Source organism: Talpa europaea (assembly GCF_964194135.1).
Source record: "Talpa europaea genome assembly, chromosome: 7".
Lineage (NCBI taxonomy): Eukaryota > Metazoa > Chordata > Mammalia > Eulipotyphla > Talpidae > Talpa > Talpa europaea.
Window position 1 is genome coordinate 6,677,340 of NC_140074.1, and position 25,161 is coordinate 6,702,500.

The 25,161-nt window shown below is 36.3% G+C and overlaps 1 protein-coding gene across 1 annotated transcript in view; it reads left to right on the top strand.

Annotated features, from left to right (window-relative positions):
* Positions 1 to 8,544: 8,544 nt before the first annotated feature.
* MAPKAP1 (MAPK associated protein 1) overlaps positions 8,545 to 25,161 on the top strand; it is a gene marked incomplete at both ends in the record, with an annotated part of 175,553 nt that continues 158,936 nt past the window's right edge. The window contains 3 exon segments of the mRNA XM_084237317.1: positions 8,545 to 8,803; positions 11,171 to 11,260; positions 17,917 to 18,065. Coding sequence (XP_084093443.1) covers positions 8,545 to 8,803; positions 11,171 to 11,260; positions 17,917 to 18,065 — 498 coding nt within the window.

Genomic DNA, 25,161 nt, shown 5'->3' on the forward strand with positions numbered 1-25,161 from the left:
TCTCCCTCCCTGTTAAGCTGTTCCTACTTTTGCATTCACAGTTTCATTTGTCAGAGCTATTTTCTAAGTCACACATTTTATTTATTTTTTAAGTCATACATTTTTTTACCTTTCCCCTCAGCCCTCCACAGCTAGTCTACAAGTTCTTCGAATATTATCTCCTTAATATTTAACATTCATTTTCTTGCAGCTATGAAGCTAATACCCCCATTTTCTTGGCAACTGTTAGCTATGCCTCTCAGCTCCTAGAGGCTGCTCTCAGATCCTTGCTTTAGATAGTTCCATTGCATGGCTGTTTGCTTCTTCAAACGGAGCAGTAAAATCTCTCTGGCTTAAACTCTTTCTTCAATTGCCTACGATAGTGTTGTATATAATGGGAAGTCATCAAAGCAATAACTGTCCCATTACCTTTGCTCTACTTTATTGGTTAGAAGCAAGTTAGATTTTACCCACAGTCAAGAATTGGAAAAACTCAGAGATGTGGATACCAGGAGGCAAGAATTTCTGGAGCACCTTGGAATTCTGACTCCTTTGAGCTCTGTGAAGGCAGTGGCCAACTCTCTTAATTTTTTGCATAGCATAGTATCATCAGTACCTAGGACATGATATGCTTTTCTTTTTCATAATATGTTTTTTTATGAATATTTGCCATATAAATGGTATTTGGCAGGCAATTTAGTGTTATTTAGGGTTTTAGCTTCTATACTGGTAATTTCACTTTGAGAAATTGTCTAGTTTCTTTGGTATTCATAGTTTGTAAAACTGTAAACATTTTTACCTGGAATCTTAAAATCTAAAATTTTTGTTTATTGCCACAAATGTCAATCAAAGCCATTATGTTAGAGACAACACCCATTGGAAAAATAATTTAGGGCTACATTGCAGCAAACTAGCAGATTTCTTGTAATAGCCAGAAATGTTGGTAGGTTTGGGGATTTGGGGATGGTGGGTGTTTAGGTTGTCTGAAATTTCATGACTATTGGTAACTAATAAACATTTCTAAGACACTTTGAAAACACTGATTGTTTCTTAATAGCTCAATAATAATGCATTTTAGTCTAACTTGTTCTTGAATCTTTATGTTTACTTTGGTGTGATTATTATAATTGCAGTTATTCTTCAGACTTGTCATAGGAAGTATCCATTGAGCAAAATTTAAATCTTGAGTTGGTGAAGTACTGTTGATAAAGTGCCATTTTATCTTCACAAAATCAGATATTTTTGACACCAAAGTCTATGTTTTTCCATTATACCTTGCTGTTCAAACTGGGGTTATGAGAATTCCGGTATGTACCAGGAGTACAAAAGCCACAAAATAAACGTGACACATTATAGGATAGAATGCAAAATACCAGTAAATTCTAAGAACAAATTTCTTATAACATGTCGCTTTAGGTGACTCCTCCTAGGTTTTCTCCTTCCTTGTTTTATGGTCATTCTCCTCTGCCCTTCAGGTGTGTTCGTGGAGAAGTGTGAGAGGCATTGTACTCTACCAGGTTCCCTTTACCTGGATCTTGGCGGATGGTAAGATTCAGGAGACGTTGCAGATAGAGGTTAGTGGTGCGAGGGAAGAAAATCAAGAATCAGGGTCCCTCTGTCCAACAGAGACATTTGATGAAAGAAGAAACCTGGTTTTGTGGTATGTTGGTGGGGGTCTGATTGGTCCTACCTGGCCTCACTCAGTCATCAGGGGCATCAGTAGGGAAGCTGGGATGATAGGGCAGGTGAGCCTCTCCATGCACTCTTTTTAGTTTTAGTAAAATTATTTTTTATTGAGATAAAGTTGGCTGAAAACACTTCGTTTTTGGGGTACATGGTCACATCTCTTCAAATGTATGTTACCACACCATACCCACCACCAAAATGCCAATAATCCTCTGCTGTACTCCATGGGGCCCCCTCTTCCCTTTGGTCTCCCTCCTTTCTCTCCCCCCTTGGGTAACCTCAGTCCTGCAGTCAAATTTCTAGGGTTTGTTTTGGTTTAGTTTTGTCTGTTCCTTTGCTTTGTTTCTTATATTCCACAGATGAGAAAAATAATGTATTTGTTTGTCCAACTTATTTTGTTTGGCAGTCCCTTCAAGATCCACCCTTTTTGTCTCCAAAGGCACTATTGCATCTTTTTAAGCAACCAGTAATGCTCCATTATGTATCTATGCCACATCTTCATCAGCTCTCCTGTGGTTGGGCACGTAGGTTGCTTCCATACCTTGGCTATTGCAAACAGTGTTGCAGTGAACACAGGAGTGCATATATTCCTTAGAATTAGTGTCTGTGTGTCTTTGAATATATAACTGGGGGTGGAATTGTTGGAGCATATCTATAGGCAGTCTTGTATCCCAGGTTTCTTCCCATGATTTGAATATGTTGCAAAGAAGGTGAGAGCAGAAGCTGCAAGGCCTCTTCAGGCCTCCTAAGTCTCAGATTCAGATGTCCCATATTACTTCCATTATATTCTGCTGGTCAGAACAAATCACAGTGTGGGCCCAGACTCAAGAGTGGGAAAATAGATTCCACCTCTTGATGGGAGACCTTTAAAAATTCCACCATGTGACATTCGACAAGTTACTTAACTTTTACGTCTTAAATTTTCTTTGGATACATAAAATGTGGATATTAATACCTAGCTCCTGGGATGGTCATAAGGATTAAATGTGTTGTTACATGAAAAGTGATTAGCACAGCTGATACTAAGAGATCAGTAAATGTCATCTGTTACTGTTCTTCTTGCCCTACAGTAATACTCCTGTCACTTTCTGCCTCATGAATACCTCACCTGCCTTCTGTCTTCCTCTTTCCTTCCTGAAGCTTTCTGTAATTGTCTTGTCTTTTGGAAAACATATTGTTAAGTGTCTCATTTTGTGGTTAGGATGTACTGCTTTCTGTTACTGTTGTATATATACATGTTATAGTTCATCTCCTGGTGTTTTCAAGCCTCTGGAGGGTGCAGACCACTTTTTATATTTATTTTTTGGTCTGATTCCTGATGCCTACCTCTCAGACTATATTTGATGAATGAATCCCAAATTATTCCAAAGAAGATACATGGATTTCTTTTCCTTTGTGTTAAATTAGTTTAGTAAGTACTTTTAGTCAAAGTATAGAAATAAAAATGTGCAAGGAAAAATTAAATTCTCTTGATATAAAAATCTCACTATTTACTGTTTAATGAAATTAGGCATGTTCACATGGAGACTTTAATTCCCTGAGGAGATAAAAAAAAGCTCAGTTTTGCTGGTCTAACAAATGAATGAAGATTTAATTTAGAGTTAAATTGGAGAGAGTTAGAAAAAGAGATTTAAAAGCAATAAAATGCATTTTATTTTAATGGTCACTTCAATTATTTTCAAATTGTGGGAGATATGAATTCTAAACTTTAACTAAATCAAAAAATGTTGAAATCTTAGTAAAAACAAGATCTGTTGACTTTTGTAAATGGAAGACCTTGTTAAAAAAAAAAGACCTTTGTTTTTCTAACTTGTGATCACTCCTTGTTGTACCAAGTAGATGTGAGTACTTCTGTAACACTCTTAAGGGATCCCGTGTGGGGATCAAGTTCTTACTTGCTTAATGCCAGTAGCATGAAGTCGGGGTACAGTGTGGAAAGGTAAAAAAAAAAAAAGAATTCACATCTGCTGTTACATGTTGTTAACTCCCTCAGCAGACGTTAAATCATTTCAAGTACAATAATAGTGTGGGAGGTAAATTAACTAACCATTAACAATCTTATAAATACACAATTAACATGCCAACATTTATATGACACATTGATGGGGCAGCAGTAATTTTTGATTGGGAGTTTGCAGACCTTTGAGAAGCCTCAGGCTGTTGCTTATTCCGATAAGTTTTCACAGATTGCAGGTGAGAAGGCTGGAAGTCTTTCTGGCACAGAGAGGTGTATAGAGTATTTGAAAGTTCTTTTAACCAGTGGCTAGACGAAGCATGTTCAGTCGTGTTTCTGCCTATCTCAGGTCCTTAGGGAGTGAGAAAGTATATGAAGGGCTAATTTGCTTATGGTGGGATTATTAAAGAGAGAATTTGAGTTATCGACTTTGTAGCTGAAATTGCATGAATTGTTGGAGATTTTCAAAGATATACCTAGTCCTAACTAGAAATTTAGAATAAATCCTTCCTCTGTGGTTTCTGGTCAACAAGTAAGTGATCTCTGAAGTACTTCTCATTTATCGACTTTCATAGCTACCTTTTGCTTCTTGGATTTTGCACTTTATAGCAAAAGTACAAGATCTTAATTGCTCACACAGACTTATGGGCTGATTCTGATTCAGCCCGAGTCACTCCCACCTTGCCACTTTTCTTATCTTTTTATATTTTTAATATCATTTTCCTTATGTTTCTCTATAAGCCATTGCAAATAGTTTGAAAGGTTTATGTTTTATCGAGTTATTAAAAATGTACTTCTATTGACTTGATATTCATTAAAATCTACTAAAACTTTGTTCCCCACATTTAGGGCAGGCTCCAGTTTACCGCAGGCAGGTCACATGATCATTATGAAAACATGGATGTGTAAAGTCATAGCATCTGAATTATGCTTAGCATATGAGGAACAAGGAAGGCATTCAAGACAGCATTTGTAAAGCAGCATTTCCAAGCCACATCCTGTGACACTCTCTTATACATTGATAGGGTTCAGTGTTTCTAGAGGAGACAATGTTTTAGAGGTCAAATAAATTTGAGCTATATTACTACAACAGATTCCCTACTCTTGGAGATTCACAATATACTTTAGTAGTTTACAAGCTTTGAGAAATTCTGTAATTAAATAGCAAAAAGAAACTGTTGATTGGGCCTCCCTGGTGGTGCAGCGGTTGAGCGCTGGGTTGTGAAGCTGCCCGTAGCCTCTGCAGCACCAGTTCAATCCCCGGCAGCCCAGACAAGGGTCGCACATGGCACGAAGACCTCTCCTGCCGCCCGCTGCTCCCCTCAGCAGTGTAGTTCGGTCCTTCTGCCTGCTCTGCTCCCTGTTCTGGCTCTGGTGAATTCTCTCACCCTCCCGCGCTTCTGACTGTACCCAGTGCTTGTATAAATAAATAAATAAATAAATCTTTAAAAAAAAAACAAAACTGTTGAATTTTGTCTGCTCTGGCATTTCCTAGATATTTTTAAAAATATTTTAAAATTTAAGATTTTAACATTTTAGAAGTTGTGGCAAATATATATAACATAACACCTACCATTTTAACCTTTTTAAAGTTTGTAGTTCAGTGACATTAAATACATTCACATGGTTATACAACTCTCACCACTGTCCTTCTTTGCAACTTTTCATCTCTCTCTGCCTCTGTGATTTTGGCTATAATTAGGACTTCATACTTAGCCTTTTGTGACTGACTTATTTCATTTAGTTTAATGTTCTCCGGGTTCATCCATGTTGTAGCTTATGTCAGAATTTCTTCCTCTTAAGGGCTACATAGCATCAGTTGTATGTCTGTACCACATTGGTTTATCTATTCTCTACCATGAATTTTTAATGACTATGCAATATCCTGTTGTATGTTTGTATCATGGCATATGTGCGGTTGGTGGGTGTTAGGTTACTTGTAAATATTTTAGTATTGTATGGAACCCAGGAACGCATATTTTTGCATACACCTCCTGAGAGTAGTTCCTATAATTAGGTTGCCCAAAGGGTATTCATATTTTACTAAGTTTGATAGATATTATCAAATTACTGTCTTAAAAAATCCTAATTTTTATTCCCTCTTATAGTTCATGAGAGAACCCATTTCTCTGAATCCCTGCCAACATTCACTTTTAAAAAATCTTTTTGATCTTTGCACAACTGCTCAGAGAAAATAACTTCTTGTTATCTACGTTCTGTCTGATTTTGTCTTAGAAATCAGATGCACCTTCAGATGATAATTTGCTGCTCTTAAAGTAATTTAATTTAATTTAATTTAAGTAATTTAATTTAATCTTTTCATTCTGAAAAGTAGTGTTGGAGTAAGTTGATAGTGTGATAGTTTTGAATGGCACTTTGAAGAGGAACCCTTGTTTGTATATTAATAAAAAAGAGGCAATGCTTTCTTTATAATCACAGCTTATACATTTCATGCACATATATGACTTACCTCTACGACAAAATTATATAGTTCTTGGATGTCGGGTGGCAACCTTTATTGAATTCCTGCCATATGCCAGAAGGGATGTGTGCAATGGGCCCTGTCCTAGTGGAACTTAGAAGTCTCAAGAATATGCCACCTGCAGGAAGCATGTTTCCTAAGGCAGTCCTGTGGGGGTTCCCTATCAGAACTGATTGAATTAAGTATTCATTGACTGAATCAGATTCCTCTCTGTATGAAGTAGTATATTCAATAGAGAAGATATCTGTACATGTTGGGGATTTTGGGGCCTCTGTGCTGTAGGCATAAAGTTAGGGCATTAGTGTGTGTCCTCAAAAGTGCTTGCTCCTAACTTTTTGTTGATAAGAGATGATGGAACACATCCATTTCTCTGAGAAAGCCCTTTAGTGTACTTCAGTATACTTTCATTGTTTGCCCTTTACCATTTGCCTTTTTGGTGCCAGAACACACATGGAATGTGTGACTTCTCACTGCAGCCCTTGTTTTTGCAGGGGAGAACTATTTAATGTGGAGTGGAAAGTGCCCGCCCCTCTGCTGGTGACGAGGCACCTAATGTCAGCAGGGAAGAGACTTATTGTGATTGCTACCAAGATGTTTGCAGCTCTGGCAATCTGCGATGCTATGATTCCGTTACAAAACATTCTCATAAATGTTGTTCTGCAGTTGTGTATGTCTTCAGGGTTGTATAAGAAGTTCTTATTTTTACAAGTGAAGATTAAATACTTGCCTTTAATTTTGTAATTTTCCCCTTTTATTAATACATCTAAAATGTATTAAAATGACTAATGTTTCTGAGACTATCTCAGATATTTGACACTTAGAAGAATCCTGTGGTTTTCGGAGATATTCTCAGTCAGTGTTAAGAATATAAGCTTTTTGATTCCGTGATGCTTACTCACCTGTGCATCTCCCATTAGTCTTAATATAAAGTAAATATTCAGTGAATATGTTTAAAGCAAAAAAAGAAAGATTAACATAATTTATGTGATGGGAGATGCTCTTCAGTTTAATTTCCTCATATTCTCAGTATTTTTATTTTAATACCTACTAGGTGATGTATAGAATATGTTACTAGACAAAAAATTTTAAAACTGCGGTTAGCTGTAATGATTTAACTAGATCTCTCCCTGTGATACATTTGTTTAAAAAAAAAAAAAACAAAATCTGTTGTTATAGTTCTTTCTAAATTAAGTATCTCCTAGAACTGTCCTAGGAACATATTCAGTCCAACCTTCACATTTCTTGTACTTCATAATCATTTTAGAGGGCCAGGGAGGTTACCCAGATGGCCTTTAGAGACCTCGTCACCAAGGAAGCACCTACTTATTTATCTGCTATGAACTTACTAATGAAGGATACATTGTTGACATATTTTAGGATTACTTTGTGAATTAATGTGGATTTTTAAATTATCATAATCGTATTATTAATAGCAGCTACTGTTTAAATATAAGGTTATCTTTGTGCCCTTTACCTGCATTATCTCCTGTATATCCTCTCATCCCTGGAGCCCTCATTCTATAAATGAAGAAAAGAAAACAGAGGCTCAAAGAGGTTAAGGTTATTTTGACCAAGATCTAGCTAGCAAGTAATATGGACAGGACTTGAACCCAGCTCTGCCTTAGATTCCTAACCACCACTCTGTAATACTTGTTTTGTTTAGTTTTCTCCTTTAACTCAGGAGGTACCATGTTGTTCCCAGAATAAACATCATTACAGTTTTAACAGGATTCAGGAAGTAGTTCTTATAATTAGGTTTCTAAAATAAGAAATTAATTTGGTAGCAGACAAATTTGATTAATAAGTTTTATTTTAAAAGAACAATACTATCTTCAATCAGAAAGAAAATGTATTTATTGAGCACTTTTGGTGGTATGTTTTGTAAAATTCCTAGTAATTCAGAAAGCTTGTTTGTGCCCTTTGAGATGCTTCACAATCATGTGACAGGAAGGGTAAATGTAAACTGAAGAAGTACAGTTTCATCCTTTATTACATCATTTGAGGAAAATACAGATTGTTCACACATGACCTTATGAAGTAATGAGAATACTGTATGAAAATGAAGGGCGAAAGAAAGGAAATGTATTATTTTAATAGTAGTTAATGTTCTTTGAGTGGCCTAAGGAGTTACCGTTATTTTGAGTTAAGTCGTCCTCTGATACATGGGAATCTCATTGACATTGACTAGAGCTGTAGCCCCTAGTGCTTATCAGGATTTCCTTTTACCTTAGACTTAATCCTTTTATGCTTCTAGGTACAGGAATAAATGTTGACTTCTTTCAAGTAGCATTTTACCATATTGAATTTGTTTGAAAAATGATTCATTCATTTTCTGCCTCATTCTTAAATATTGCTGTGTACATCATGTTTCTAGGTAGGTGAACCCGTGAAACAATATGAAGAGGAGAAAATAGCCTTTTAAGGAAATTGGCCCACAGAAAGAATGGCCTTCTTGGACAATCCAACTATCATTCTAGCTCATATTCGACAGTCACACGTGACCAGTGATGACACAGGAATGTGTGAGATGGTTCTCATTGATCATGATGTTGACCTAGAGAAGATTCATCCTCCTTCAATGCCTGGAGACAGTGGGTCAGAAATTCAGGGAAGCAATGGTGAGACTCAGGGCTATGTATATGCCCAGTCAGTCGATATTACCTCAAGTTGGGACTTTGGTATTAGAAGACGCTCAAATACAGGTAAACATTGCCTTTTATTTTTGTCTTCTGATCTTTAAATCACTAAACACTCTTACAGAATAATGCATAATTTTGGTGTAAATTTAATGAAAAAGTTTCTGTGTTCTAACAGGAACATGCATATATTAAATCAAAAGTGAGTCCAAGCAACATCTCCATCTTTGCGACTATGAGGGGAGAGGGTATCTGGAGCGATGCCATTAGAAGAGGAACCAGTGAAGAGCTGAGAACCATGTTTCTAAGAAGTCATTATGAACAAAGGGAGGGGGACTTGTTTTAAATATCTTCCCAGAGCAACATTCCACCCACTAGGTAGACTATCTAGAGACAGATTTCAGATTGACATAATAAAGAACCTTCAATACATAGAGCTGATCAGCCAAGTTATGCTGCTGCCTGAGGCAGTTCTTGCCCCTGGAGGAATTATTGGGGGATAGGCATTGGAGGGAGTCAGCTGAATATTTGTGAGGACTACTTTTAATAGGAATTCCTACATTGGGTGTGACTTTAGAAAAGGTGCCCCTTTTTGATACATTACCTTTATTTCTTAAATTGTTTTTACCATTTGATCTTTGTGGTTAAAAATGTTCAACTTTGGTTTACATATAGTTAGTTGTTAGCTTTTAAAAGCTTATGATTGCCCATTTTCCAACTTACTATATTTTTGGGAAGACTTTCAAGGGGAATGTAATAAACTAAAACCTTTACTTAAATAAATTATTTAGAATATAATGTTAGCAGGGCTTGCTAAGAGATAATATTTTTTAGATGCTCAGAAAATATAGTCTCCTAATCAGTAGCAGTAACCTTCTAACTCCCAGGAAAAGTAATGGCAGGAGATGTAGCAGAACACTGAAAATATTTACATGTTTATCTTCATGGTCCTGTACATAAAGGAGTACTTCAGGTACAGTAGGATACAATTTACAGTGAAAGGCATGTTAAGGTTTTGGTTCAGAATTCAGCATTCTGTGACATCTACAAAGAGTAATTTGCCCTCATGATAAAAATAATTAATAGCATTTCCTAGTATCTAAAGGTACTTTTATCAAAATAGGATTTGAGTGAAGGTTTGAATATAATTTAGAACCATTGATTCTCAGTTCTCTAGTTGAAACTGACTTCCTTGCAAGTTATTGAGATGGTATCTCATATGACAGGCTGAATGGATTTCGGTAGGAGAATGCTGCTAAATGGAGAGTTTTATGATTATATTATTTTGGCTCTACCCTTCACATTTATTAATTGTACTTGAATCTATTTTTCTTCAATGGGATTTGGTTAGATACAGGGTGACATTGTCAGAATGCTTTTGCCAGCATTGTTTAAATTTCTGGCAAGATTAGTTTCTCTACTACAATGCTAAGTCAGGAGTATATAATTTCCTACCTTGAAAGTGGTTTGAAAGAGAAATTTATTTATTTTAGGTTTTATTAGCATTATGCGGAGATAGGAAGGTACAGATGAGCAAGAGGAAACAAATTTCAAGACGTGGCATCAATTGTCACTTACTTTTCCATTATGGTCAAGGTACACAGTTGTTAATGTGTACCAGGCAGCATTTGTTTACTGATTTTTGAAGGTTGATCAGTCAGTGGTAACATAATCACAAATGCACACTTTTAGGTTATACCTTTGTTTTCATTGTTCACATTTAAGGTAGCATTTAGATGCTAATGATTAAGATTGTGAGGTGGCCTAGAGACCAAGCAATTTACTTTTTAATCCTTTCAGCATCTCTTAAAATTTTGTATGAGAAAAATTGTTCTTTTTAAGATTTGACTAATGTTACTAAGATACAAATCATTTATTTTACTACCTATAAACTGTTTCAGCCCACTGAAGAAAAGCTATGCTAATTTATATAGCTTTGACATTTTATAATTTTCATGATTTTTAGATAAAGGATTTTATATTTAAAACTTTAATAGTCTAGTCTGAGTTCATTTATCTTTAATTTTTGAAACGGGTAGAGTAATTCATAACAGTAATTTTATTCCTGTAATGTAATATTCACTTCAGTTCATTTGTGCATTAAAATTCCTTTAAGACCGTTATTAATGATTTATATAATGAAATGTCATATTAATCACAGAAGTTTTCACATTTTATTATTCTCTTCCATGTTAATACTATCTTTATGATCTCTATTAATGTTTTATATCCTCTAATTTCAATTATAAATCAAGAATATTTTCATGTTTTTGTTGGTATTTGCTTTTCAGGGGTGCCACCTTTAAAATTTTATGACTTTCCCCCTACATATGCAATATAAAACATCTTTATTCATATAAAGGTAGTTAATTATGTCTTTGTTTATAGTAAACTTTCATTGACAAACTTATAGTTATAATATTTCTTTTCAAGCTCAAAGATTAGAACGACTCCGAAAAGAGAGACAAAACCAGATCAAATGCAAAAATGTTCAGTGGAAAGAAAGAAATTCTAAGCAATCAGGTAAATGGAAATAATTTTGTTTATTTCAGATTTATTTAGTTTATTATGTAAAAGCCTTTATTTTTAATTCATCCTTTTAAATATTCTGGCCAGATGTCTTGTGTTTTAAGCTTTAAACTTCTTGCTTGGTGCCTTGGCCCTCTGAAGCTGTGCATTCTCTAGGTCTTGTCTTTTTGGCCACTCTTTGTTCTGGGTCGCAGGACTTGATGTGTGCAAGGCGCATTTTGTACAAACTGTTCCTGCCAGTATTTGTTCGTAGAGCCAAGGAGTACCTATGATGGACCTCCAGCAGATCCAACCTAGACTTTCCCTTGCCTCATTAGTAGCCCTAATCACAATCTGTTTTGCATATATGCTAATTCTTTTCCATTAGCTTAAAAACCATTATGTTGCTGCTATTATTAGCATTTACTTTATGTTTTCATGTAGTGTGTATATTAAAAAGCTGGCCATATTATGTTTTTTCAAAGCTTCAATCTCAGCAAGAAAGGAAGACTTAGATATTTTTTCAGACTAAAATACTGTTCAAATATTTTATAATGTTTATATCATGTTTGCTAGACTTTTTTTCTTCTTTCAAAGACATGTCTGCAGTCTGTCTTCTATATCCTCCTAGCATCTCCCAGTACCACTATGGCATGTAATTGTGCCCAAACCATTTGTACTGATTCTCCATTGCTACATCATATTTATGAAGCAAAAAATATCAGCACCTGCCAATGCCATTCTAAGCATTTTACATGCTTTACCTCCATGCAGTGAACTTAAAAGGTGTAGATATCATTGTTGTCATTAATAGATAGTCAGGCTCAGAGGTATTTAACTTGCTAAAGTTACAAGACTAGGAATGGTAGTATAGTAGCGACATACTTTATATTGAGCACTGTCTGTATTTAAAGACCGATCTCTTTTGTTAAACCACATTATATGAAGTGGTTATGGCTTTCCCCTACTGTGATTGTAAACCCAAGTCTGCTCAATGGGTATACTTTTCTTAATGATTGCTTCTGAGGAGGACCATGTAGAACCAGAAATCCTTTTTACTTCTTTCTTTTTCTGATAGTTCACTTCTGTGTCTTTTTTTAGTTTTGTTTTTGATACTTCAAAAATATTTCTAGGCTCACCTTTTCTGTTGCTCAGTTAATATTCTCTCTGCCTACTTAGCACACACTGAAAAACCTTTTTATCATATATCTTGTCTACTTTCTTCAATTTTTTAAACATCTTAATGCTTTTCCTATTAATCTCTTAGTGAGCACAGAGCCAGTTTATAACTAATCCCATCTTTCCAGCTACCCTTTGTTTTTCCTTCTTCACTTCCTTATCTAAAAAATCATAAATAAATAATAGAATTAATAGGTCAACTCAAGTATAACTGGATTATCACTTTTACAATTTGAGAACTAAGCTCTTCAATTTAAATTTTGATACACCTAATAATCAGATACATCTAATAAGTTTTGACATGTCTTCCACTCAGTTCTAACCTACTTTTAATTTCTGTTCATTGCTTCAGAAACTGTGCTAGAGAAACCAATATTCCCCTTTTCCTTTCATTTGTAACGAGAGTGGCCATTGTGTATATTTGTGTTCTCTCTTCTTCAGTTTCCTTCCCTTTTTTTTCTGCCCCTCACAAATTTCAGTAATTGACCCTGTGGTATTATTTATGAAAAAACTTCCTTAACATGCCTCTTTGTGCGTTGAAATGTTGACCCTGATTCTGGCTAGATCAGTAGCCTACCTGGTGGTCACTCTTGCAGAAAGAGTGTTTTTGAATTCTCTACATTCCATCATTAAACCACAGCTTGACACTCTGGGTATGCTGAAATGTGCTAGAAAAGTAGAATCCACTACTTTTGACAAACTGATCATCCATTGTGTTGTCATCTCTCTCAAACACATATTCTCCTTTGGTGAGAAAAACCATAGCCAAGTGCTTTTGATCTTAATTGGGAATTTTGGTTTGGTAATCATTTGGTCACACTCTTATTTTTCTATATTTGTGTCTTATTTATTTATGCATACAAGAGCTGGGGTATAAGCCAGAGGTACGGGGGTGGGGGATGGGGGAGAGAGGATTCCCTACCAGAGACAGAGTGGGGAACAAAACAGGCAGACTGACAGAAATACACTGCTGAGGGGAGCAGCGGGCAAGACAGGAGAGGTCTGCTGTGCCATGTGGGTTGCTCCCTGGCCGGGGATGGAACTCACTTGTGCTGCAGAGGCTGTGGATTGCTTCACAGTGCTCTGCTTAACCCCTTGCACCACCAGGGAGGCCCCAGTAAAACTTTTTTAAAAAAACAACTTTTTATTACAGAGAAGTTCAAACATACAAAAATAGAGAGAGGTGAATGATGAACCCCAATATGCACACTTATCACCCAACTTCAGCAGTTATGATCATAGGGACCATCTTATTACCATTTATATATTTGTGTCTGCTCCCCTCAGGATTATTTTTAAACAAATTCTTGTTACCATATAATTTCACACTTAAATGCTTATGTGTTTCCAAAAAATGAACAGGAATTCTTTAATATTAGCAGACATTTCCCTGATTGTCCCAAAGTTTTGTTTTCTGTTTTTGTGTTCAGATCTAGAGCAAAGGTCTACACATAACCAAAAACACATCTCATTTCTTTTTTTAATCTATACATTCTTTTTTCCCCCCTTATAATTTATTTGTTGAAGAACTTTTGCCCCATAGAATTTCCTGCATTTTGGGTTTTGCTAATTGTATCCCTGTGGTCTCATTTAATATGTTGTTCTGTCCCTACAAGAAAGGTAGGATAAATGCTTGATTCTTTCCCTTTTTGAAAAATAAAATTTATTATTTTATTAAACATATCTAATTCTTTCCTTGAGCTAAGCTTTTTTTTTTTTAAACTCTGGAAGAGTGTATGAGAATTCCTTTTCCCCCACACCTCAACCAACATTTGCTGTAGGTCATTCTAACAGGTGTGAGATGACTGATTGTTTCCCTTGTTTTAGCAGTTGTCAGAATTAAGAGAGTAATCTCTACCATCCTATATGAATCACCAGGTCCCCCCCCATATCATTATGAATATAATGGGCTCTTAAAGCATGTTTTATATTTTTTCAATTTATTGCAGTTGTTATTCTTTTTTGATGCTATTTGGGGGGAAGAGGGTAATGTGAGTCCTTTCACATTGACTTCTAAGTTATTTTGCTAAAATTCTAGTAAGCTTTCATAGCTTCCTTGCTGTCTTGTATGATAAGGTGTTCTAGGCTTATCTTACACATTTCCTTTCCCAAATCGGGAATCAATAATTTCTCCAGAGGCTTGGTTCTTTTTAGTAGTAAATGGCATTAGGAGACCAAAGCTTGAGTTCTAGGGGTACTGACTGGATTGCTTTTTTCTTGAAGATTTTTTCAGGAGCTAAAGCTCAGCAAAAAAAAAAAAAAAATTTTTTTTCAGAAGAAATACAGAGTTAATGCTATGATTCCAATTCCAATTTAGGATCACTAAGAGTTTACTTAATTTTTTTGCTTTATATTTATGTATCCTTTATGCCAGAAATCTTGGGTTCCAGAATAGAAATACCAGCATCATTACTAAGTATGATTACTAAAAACAGTTAAAAAATTTTTTTTTGCTCTTTTGATATATTCGTTTAGGAAACATGCAGTCAAATTGCTGTGATAGTTACTTAAAATAATTCCTCTGTAGTTAAATTGTCAATTCAAATTACACTTAGCTTCATTTATTTCATTTTGCTTATGTTTTTAGAGACTATGCTTTTAATTTTCTTTAATAATTAAAACATTTACATGGTTCCAAAATTGAATACATGAAACAAGGTATAAAATCAGGAACACCTAGCTTCAGTTCTTGTCTCTGCCATTGTTCCTATAGTCATTTAAAATAAAAAAGGTTTTGATGGTTTTGTACACTTAAAACTATCTGTAAGCATATTTTCATTCATATACCCCTCTTTGGATTAAAGACATCATAGTATACACGCCATATAATGTGGGGCTTTTTTTTTTTTTTTTTTTTTTGCTTAGCAGCACATCCTGAAGCAAATATATAGAAACAGGCTTCATTTCATTTTACAGCTTCATGGTACTCCATGATAAGGTGTGCCATAACTCAGCCATCCAGTCCCTTGTGGGGGAGGGGAGGGTGTTTGATTATTTTCAGGCTTTTGCTGTAGCAGACGTCACTGTAGTGAACAGCCTTGTGCACATGTTTTCTTTCATGCCAGTATAGCTACGAGTGGAATCTGAAGGTGGTAATAATATTCCTTACATATGAAGGAATTCATATGGAAAAAATGATAAAACATAGTTTTCCTTGACTTTGCCACATTTCCTTTCATAGGGGTTTCACTAGTTTGCACTCCTTCCACTAATGTGTAGAGTGACTATTTCCTCATAGCCTCAAACATCTAGACTTTTGCCATCTAATAAGTGTAGAACGGTACCTCATTGTAGCCTTTGTGTTTGCATATCCTTTGTTACGAATGTGGTTGAGCATTCTTTTCCTTTGTGTAACAGATATTTGAATTTTTTTTCCTGTGGCCATTTCATATTTCTTGTCATTTTTTCTATACTATTGTTTGGTCTGAGGAGTCTTCATATGTAAGGAATATTATTATTAACTTTTATTCTTTCCTAGCTAATTATTTTTCTTTTCACTTACCTAATGTTTTTCCCCCCACACAAAAATTTTTCATGTGGTTAAGATTATAAATTCTTATTCTAAGATTTGTAACTTATATTTAAAAAGACTCATTGACTACTGTGTTGGGGAGAGGCAGTGATCGGGCTGGGGGAACAGGATTAGAAGCAGAAAGACCAGTTTGAAAGTGCTGCTAATGATCCAGTTTTGGTAACTGTAGAGGTGGTTCTGGATGTCTTCTGAAGGCTCTGATGCTGACTAGAACGTAAAGTGTGAAAATAAGAGTTAGAAAACACCTCACATTGTTCCTGGTCCATAGTAGGTATTTTAATAAAGAAGGATTCCTTGACAAAGTGCAACAGTAAAGTTGTCAGTAGATTACAGGTCAAATCGTACTTCCAAGGTTTAAAATACTACTTTAATAGTAATCTAAACCCTTTTCAAATGTGTATTTAGTATCTTTTGATTATATGTATTTATATGTTCTGTATATAATAATGGAATTGGAGGGCCTCCCTGGTGGCACAAGGGGTGAAGTCTCAGCACCAGGAAGCCATCAGCAGCCGCTGCAGCATGAGTTCGATCCCTGGCCAGGGAGCCGGCCCACATGATGTAGCCTACCTCTCCTGTCTTGCCTGCTACTCCCCTCAGCATGCATTTCTGTAGATCTGCCTGCTCTGCTCGCCCTCTGTTTCTGATGAATCCTCTCACCTCCCCACACCTCTGGCCTCTACCCCAGTTATATGTAAAAATAAAATCTTTAAGAAATAAATAATGGAATTTGATAGTCAAGTGCTACATTTTAAAAAAGAATTAGATCCTTTCCTCTTGTTTGCTGCTTACATCTATAGGAACTCATTCCATAAATCTGCCATTAGTTTGTTAAGAATATATACTTTTAGTTACATTAAAAAAATTTTTTTAAGAAACTATTTCCAACTTCTGTTTGGTCTCAGTTCAATTTGGTTTTGCTCAAGAATGAAGTAGGATTAAACCTATTGCAGATTTTAAGATTTAAGATTGATTTATTTAAATATTTAAGTATGGAAATTTTCTAGCCACAAAAATAAAAGGAAAAGTATAATGAACCCCTTTGTACTTACCTCTAGCTGCCATCATAAATGATTTGGGTTAATTTGGAAAATTGAATCAGCTTTGAGAAGATATGAAACTAACTTGTCTTGATTTGCTAATGAATAAGAGCTAAAGATTCTGATTTAATAATTTAATCTGAATTCCTTCAATCATTATTTTATTCATTAATTCATGTAACAATATTTACTGAAGGTCTACTTTGTTCATTAGTACCTAATCACTAAAAGCCTTGCTGGGTGCAAAATTTAGCTCTGCTATTTACTATTTAGGACTAATCAGAAAATATCCTAAGCTTCAGTTCCACATGGACAAAATTGAGATAATGCTACTATATACTTCATGGTAGCATTACTGTGTTAGTTACTATTATTATAAACATTCTCTCTCTTTTTCCTCCTCATCTTTGTCATCCAGATTTTGTGCGAGGTGTTACTAGAGACTGTAAAAAGATTAAAATGTGGACCTTGACCTTGAGGAATAAAAATTCCAGAATCACATAACACTAGAACCAGGAGAGATCTTCAAGATTATCTAATTTGACAGATGCAGAGAGTATTAGAGAATTGTCTGGTATTGCATGGCTGTTTTTGGTGCTAAGCCTGGCCAAAGCTCAGGTCTTCTAGCTGAGAGCTCTCTCCTTAGACAATAACTGCTGTTTTGGTTTCTCTTGCTACCCCACCCCCTGCCCCAAACCCTAGTCCTTTTAAACCGATAGGCTTAACCTGTGTGTTTTCAGCCTGCCTTTTCAGTGTGCAAACATTGACGTCCATGTAAAGCTTTTTGCGCACATCAGACCTGAACTTGTCTCTGGACACCCCCTCCTTCAGGTTCCAAGGAGGAATTTAGGGAAGGTGGTCAGGTTGTCTCTCTGGGTGTAATCATAACGATGTTTTTTAACCTTCCTCTTGTATCACAGCCCAAGAGTTAAAGTCACTATTTGAAAAAAAGTCCCTCAAAGAGAAGCCTCCGAATTCTGGAAAGCAGTCAATGTTATCTGTGCGCCTGGAGCAGTGTCCTCTGCAGCTGAACAACCCTTTCAATGAGTACTCCAAGTATGATGGCAAGGTGAGTGGCCAAGAAGCCAGCCCGTGGATACTGATGCAGCATTTCCACAGTGCCTCAGTAATCAGAGGTCACACACATTTTCTCAGGCTATAGAAAAACATACAAATTTGGGCTTAATGTTTCCACAGTGTCATGTTTGGAAGGGTTAAAACAAAAACAGTTTTGAGATAGATGTGTGTGTGTGTTTTAAATTTTATCTAAGTGTTCTTCAGTGTTTGGGTTACTTGGGATGTGATTAATCAAGATCTAATTGTGTTGGGAAAGCCTTGAAAGTGGTTCTGAGAGGCTGTTTACATTGTGTTATCTGAACCTTTACCATAACTGCAGACATTAGCAAATTGGCGCTTCATTTCTGAGTTCTAGACTGTTGCTTTGCCTATCATTATTTCATTGTGGGGAATCTTAATTTGAACTTGCTTACAGAATGACTTTATTTTTTTCTTGTTTTTCTAACAATTTGCAGCTATAAAATTAAAGTGTGTTTATTTTCCTTCTAAAACTATTACCGCTATTTTAGGTGGTGTGTATTCCATGGGTAGCACCTCTCCCCTCCAGTCCCTGTTGTTTGTGTCTCTGTGCCGAGATGGACCTCATTTAGGAGACCGTAGTGGTTGATGTTTATATTTATTGCCATTATGTTTACTGTCTGGCAGGGGTGCTGAATGATAGCTTGCTGCCTGGAGGGGTTTTGTACAATTTGTCTTATTTCAACACCATTGCAATTAGTAAGTATACAGCTCTCTGCTTATGTTTGCATTTTTCACAGTCAGGTTCTGGTTATGTGCTGGTAGTGTTATCCTTCAGCAAGGGATGTTTTCTCTTCCAAACACTTTCACCTCCTACAATTCAGCATGTTTCTGTAGGTTTAGGTAAGCATATATGATGGTCCTTGGCATATGAAGTTACTAGTATTTGTGGGGAGGAAAAGCAAGAACTGGAAATAAAATGCATAGATAACATAGATCCTCATATGGTCAGGACTTTCCTCCAAAAAACATCTGAAATCACTCTTAGTAAATCAGAGATTGTATTGATGTAACACTTCTCTTTAATCTGCCCCTGCCTGCTGCCGCCTCTGTTTTCTTTTGTGGAATGTAGCAGAGAAACATGGGTCCCCCTAGGGGACAGTGCTGTCAGCCTCTGGAACATGGCAAGTTGGACTATAGAGGATTTTTTTCTTAAATACTGTGATTGATTCATGCAGATATGTGAGAAGATAGAGGGACTGGGTTACATGGCTGAAATGTATCAGCTTCCACTGCCTGATAGCTCATTATTTGAGGATGTAATTACTGGGATAATTAATATGTAATAATGCTTTGATGCCAATAAACTGGCTAAGATCTTTGAAAATATTATATTCTAGATTTCTCATTATACCATTAAAGTGTACTGTAAATTACTTACATTTGGATTTATCAGAAGGTTGTGAACTCTGCTTGGTATATATCTAACTTCTGATGTACCAGCAAGAAATTAAAGAAAAAAAGCTATAAGGAAGTTATTTCCTTAGTCACAAAGGAGTTGTTTTTCCTAGATGTGTATTTACACTTAAGAATCTCGACAGCTTTTGTCATATCAAGTCTACCGATAATCAGCAAAAGATGTGAGTATGGGGCAGTCACCATTACACATTGATTATGAAAGATTTATGTATCGATAAGTCTGTCTTGTGATGCAATGCTATTTTATTATTACCCTTCATTTTACAATTACTAAAATACAATTAAGCCCTGTTTTCATCTATTATTTAATATTGATGCGTTTGGCAGATACATAATAAAAGTGGCTAAAATTTGAAGGATATTGTATTGTACGTATTAAATTAGTCTTTATCTTTGTGAAATGCATCAATATGATATTCAATGACATCTCAATGATTAATAGAGAATTATACTTGAGTCAAGCCTTTTTGTAACCTAGAAATTAAAATGACTATTCAAATAACACCTCAAAATGATCAAATTAGCATTTTGTGATTGCATAATAATGGGATTGTGGTAGTTATACGGCACCATGACTGCCTCTAGAGTTAAGATCATGTCAACCCCTTGATAATAAAGCCTTTTCTGTGAGAGTCAGCTTTAATAATTTCCAGATTGATTCTTTCTATAAATCATTTGACATTCAGCACTAAATTTTTGTTACTGTTGTAACTTAAAATTATTTTATTTTTATTCAGCTCATATTTAAGAAGTGAAATGAGTGTCCTGTTAATGATTTGCCATCTTGTCATTGAACTCCATGCTTTTTGCCTCAAATGTGAGAGTTTCCCATGGATTTTGAAAGTCCTATTTTTTCTTTTTGCAAAGGTTTATTAAAGCCTCTAAAATATGTACAGTTTTTCCCCTACAAATATTCACAGTGCTTTTCTTGGGAATAACGCTTGCCTTATTTACATAATTAACTGAGTTGCTTAGGTCTCTTGGGTAAATGGTACATAATTGGGGAGAGAAGGGGACAAGGAAGAGTTTGGGGTCTAATTAAATATGCTAAAAAACTACTTAATTATATATTTCCTCAAGAGACTAACTGCTGTGAAATCCTCCTTAAGATTAAACTAGCGTTAGATTTGAAAAAAGAATTTTGTTTTTGGTATGGCTTTAAATTACTTCATAGTTAAGCAAGCACATTTAGTGTCTTCAGCGGTTTGTGCAAACTGGGTCGCTGCTTTTAGTGATTCTGAGGGTAAGCATTTCTTAGGTACTGTGTGAAAACAGTACCTTTAAAATAGTAAAGTGAATTCTTTCAAATATTTGGTTCTTGTAACTGGTTAGTAATTTTTGAAAATTGGGATCGGTTAATTTCTTGAAGGATACAGTTGAGAGGGGAGGACTGGCCCGAGACACGGACTTCGTAGCACATGCGTAGATGCTGTGATCAGGTTTATTGTGATATTGTAATGTTTATATCACTTCTTTGACAAATAGGTGATGCTGTGATCTGTTTGGGATTCATCGATTATTAGTAATTGTTATTGATCATTTGAAAAAAATCCAAGATAGATCGAAAGTGGCTTTTGGGTGGGCATAGGTGGACAAGGCAACACTGGGCTCAGGACTCTGTCTGTTGAAAAGACGACCTCTGACTAGTCTCATTAACAATACCAACCTCTGTTCTCCATGTTGAGATAATGGAAAGCACCCTGTGCCAGCCCTTCTGTGTGTGAGAGATGTCAGATGTGACAGGAGTTGCTTTGAGTTGATGAGGGAGCTTGGTCTACTACTGACAGGCTGTCAACAGTCAGCACTGATTTAAGTGCCCCAGAATATGTGGATGGTCTGCCCTGTCCCTCCACCTGTTTGAAATGAGGTGCTGTTTGAAATGAGGTATGTATCAAACTCTTTCCATCCTATATGTTATCACTTACTTGAGAAATTTTTGCTAGTGTGTCATCTCTATTCTGGTTAAACTGAGTTTGCAAATACCCAATACCCATTTCCTGTCATTACAGTTACTAACAAAACTGCTGATATCAGTTGTTGCCTCAGTTAGGTTTTCCACCTAACTAACAAATACCAGACTCCTGCCTCTTTCTCTCTAAAGAATGGGACCAGTGATGTCAGCTCTTCTATGTAACTTTGTTAGATTATTGACAGGATCTTGTGAGAGGAAATGTGTTCTTAAAACCAGGACTTTAGAAAAACCTGGTTAAATAAGGTGCTCAGCAGAGTAGATGTAGGTGATGCCTTTGATGACCAGGGAGTCCAGTGGGGTTTTGGCCTTTGACTTTAAACAGAAAGATTAGACAAGTATTTACTTTTCTTTTTTCCTCCAATGCTGTTTTTTTAAGCACCAGGTGAGAAGGTACTTTGATACTATTTGGCGATTTACTAAAATGTTAAATATCTTACTTATTTGACTTAGCTAAATTCTACTCTAAATATAAGAAGGATGTTTGCTTTGACAAGTGCTTAAAAAAGTAGAACCAGTTCAAGTTCATATAGACAACTGTGACTTTGAGTGTGTTAACTTGTTAGAAAGTAACCATATCTATGTTAGAAACTGTTTTAACAGGGAAGCTGGAGAGAGCGTGGGGGAAGGGATAATTCATGAGCGCTAATTGCTTGGCTGTTAATTTTCATAAGTGTTGATAGAAGCAGTTCCTTAAATTAAACTTTGTTTAAAATGTATCAAGGGAAATATTCCACAATGTCGAGCCTGAAGTGAAAATTAATATGAATGCTGTGGCAATTAACACATACTGGTTAATAGCTTTTAGCAGCATTTTGGGATGATAGTCCTTAAATACATTTTTGCATGCTGCTCTTGTTTCAGCATTGTTCCAGTCTATGTCTGGATAATTATGAACAAATGTTTTCTATAATCATTGGCATTAAATAGCTCTCTTCAAAGAAAGTCACTTAAAAGTTTGCAGAAAAAAATAAAGCCACCAAGTAATATTACAAACCTAGAAAAGTTCAGCAAACTGAAATCGTGTGAAAAATCTGCCTTTATAGGAAAATGCCCCTCATCTTGACTTGGAATATTTGCTATTGTCATGGGAATAGGCCCCTCCAGTATGTTAAATGACCTTAGATTCAGGATCTCATTCCAAAAAATACAACTTGGAATTTTTTGTGCTGGCCTTGTTTTTAGGTAGCAGCTTTTGTTTATTGCTACCTGAGTCAAGATGTTGCCTTCAGCCTAGCCGCCTTCTGGATGAAGTTGGCAGTATAATGCTCGATCACACCCCCCGCCCCACTCCCGCCACCATAGGCATGCTCCTGGGGTTCACTACATAGTATCCAGTAAGAGACAATTCTTTAAAAAGAAAGAATTCTAAGGTGACTATTTTGATTTAGGAACCAGTTGTCTCTTTCATTGACTTCAATTTACCTATCTCTTAAATAAAAGAGAGTAGTCACAACATTATTTTTAGCAGGGTTTTATTTGGGGGGGGGGCAACTTATCTCTGTGACTCTGCTAGCCTTTTTCACAGACCAGTTTTATTATTCTGTCTATTTCTAAAGGGGGGAAAATCACCTTTTTACACATTATGGTATGCTAATAGAAGGACCAGATTCATTAATTTAAAAACAACTTTTTTATGAAAGTACCCCCTTAACCATTGGTTTAACGTGTTCCTCTTCCTCTTGTTTCACTTTATACTGAAAACCCCAAGCAGAGATTTTGGCATCTTTGTCAGGGTGGTGTTATTCAAAGTGAATTGAATAGGTACCTTACAACAAAAGAAAGCATTTTCCGCATCCTACTCTGAAGTAAATTCTCAGTGCTCACTTCTTAAAACCATCTTGCCCCACTTAGCTCTTTTTGTCTGGCCTCATTTCTGTAGTTTGTTCTCAACCCGCCAGTCTGTGGTGGCCTCCTCTGGTTGTGGAGCCATCTTCTAGACATTCCTATTGGAGGTTACAACTCACCATTGGTTTAGAGACTCTTCAAAGAAAGAACGGTGCGGTGGAAAGAATATGTTTGTTAGGTTTGGCTCAAATTCCAACTTTGCCCTTTACCTGATGTGTGATACTGGACAAATCACTGTCTTCTGAGCCAGTTTTCATGTCTATAAAATGAGGTTAATGATACTTAAAATGTTGTGAGGATTTAATGAAAATGGGAAATGATATCATACATACTGTCATTTGTTTACTGCCTCTTCAGTGAGGGTCTACTATGTACCAGGCATTGCTAAGTAAAAACTGGTATAGTGAGGTATGGAAACAGTCCTGGTTTCTGACTTCATGGAGTTGCTTCTCTTGGCATAAAGATTAAAGGTTAAGTAAATATCACCAAACTGAATGTAGAATTGCAGTCATAGTATAAGCACATCCAATTAATTGCCAAGTTCTCAGGAGAGCTACTGGTGCTTGGAGAGCGTTATCATAGGGACATCTGACCTAGTCTAGGGGGTGACTCTTGACCTGAGAACTGAAATATGAGTAAAAGGGAACTTGGCAATGGGAGGAGAAGGGATATACAGAGTTTCTAAGGCATGGGGAGCTTGGCAGTTTTGAGAACCTGAGAAAAGTCTTTGTGGTTTGAGCCCCAAGGGTAAGGTGGAGTGGCGTGCAAGGGGCAGTCCAGATGTGCCTGGTACAAGTGTCATCTTTTACCTAAATGCATTAGAAAGTCTTGAGCAAATTTAAGTGAAGATGTAGGTAACCAGATTTGTGTTTTACAAAGATCCTAGAAATGTACTAAAGCGAATACACCTGAGAAGGATGTGTGAGGCCAGACAGACCCTTCAAGAATCTTTTAACAGGGCCTCCCTGGTGGCACAAGGGGTTAAGCACCGCACTGTGAGGCAATCTACAGCCTCTAAGGCATAAGTTCCATCCCTGGCTGGCCAGGGAGCAACCCACATGGTGCAGCAGACCTCTCCTGTCTCGCCTGCTGCTCCCCTCAGCATTGTATTTCAGTCAGTCTGCCTGTTCTGTTCCCTGCTCTGTCTCTGGTGAATCCTCTCACCCTCCCTGGTACCCCAGCTCTTGTGTGCATAAATAAATAAATAATTTTAAAAAAGAATATTTAGAAAAAAAGGAATCCTTTTACGAGTGGTAAAAAGAAGCTAGGATACTAAGAGGTGCAACGTATTTTTGTTAAAATGAGATTGCTATTGTAGTACTACCCTCTTTAAGCTAATTATCACCAGATTAGCAGAGGAAATCTGGTTGAATGGATATCAAGCACTTTCCCAGCAAAGTCTAGGAGACAGTCCTTGTATGTAGGGTAGGGACTGGGCACAATAGGAGTCTTGTTCAACCTCCTCATCTGGGACAGCCTTGCTTTACCACAGATTTTCTTGTGCCTCTAAATATTAGTCTCTGACTTTATTATCTATCCAGAGAAATCAAATGACAGTCTAGCATCACCCTGCTGGACATAGAATCTAGGTGTTTAGTTCTCAGGAATTTTTATTTTCATTCTTGACTTTCATATTTACAAAATAGAAACTTACATTCCAGAACTTGAAGACTACGTGGTAGAAGTATCATGGACTTGGAATCAGAAGAGGTACATTTTAGTTCTGGCCATGCAGTGGGGTCCTAGATAAGTCACCTTCCACCTCTGAATTCTGGTTTCTGCATATTTAGGATGATTTTCTATAGTTTTGTGATTTGGGAGTTGACTGTCATAA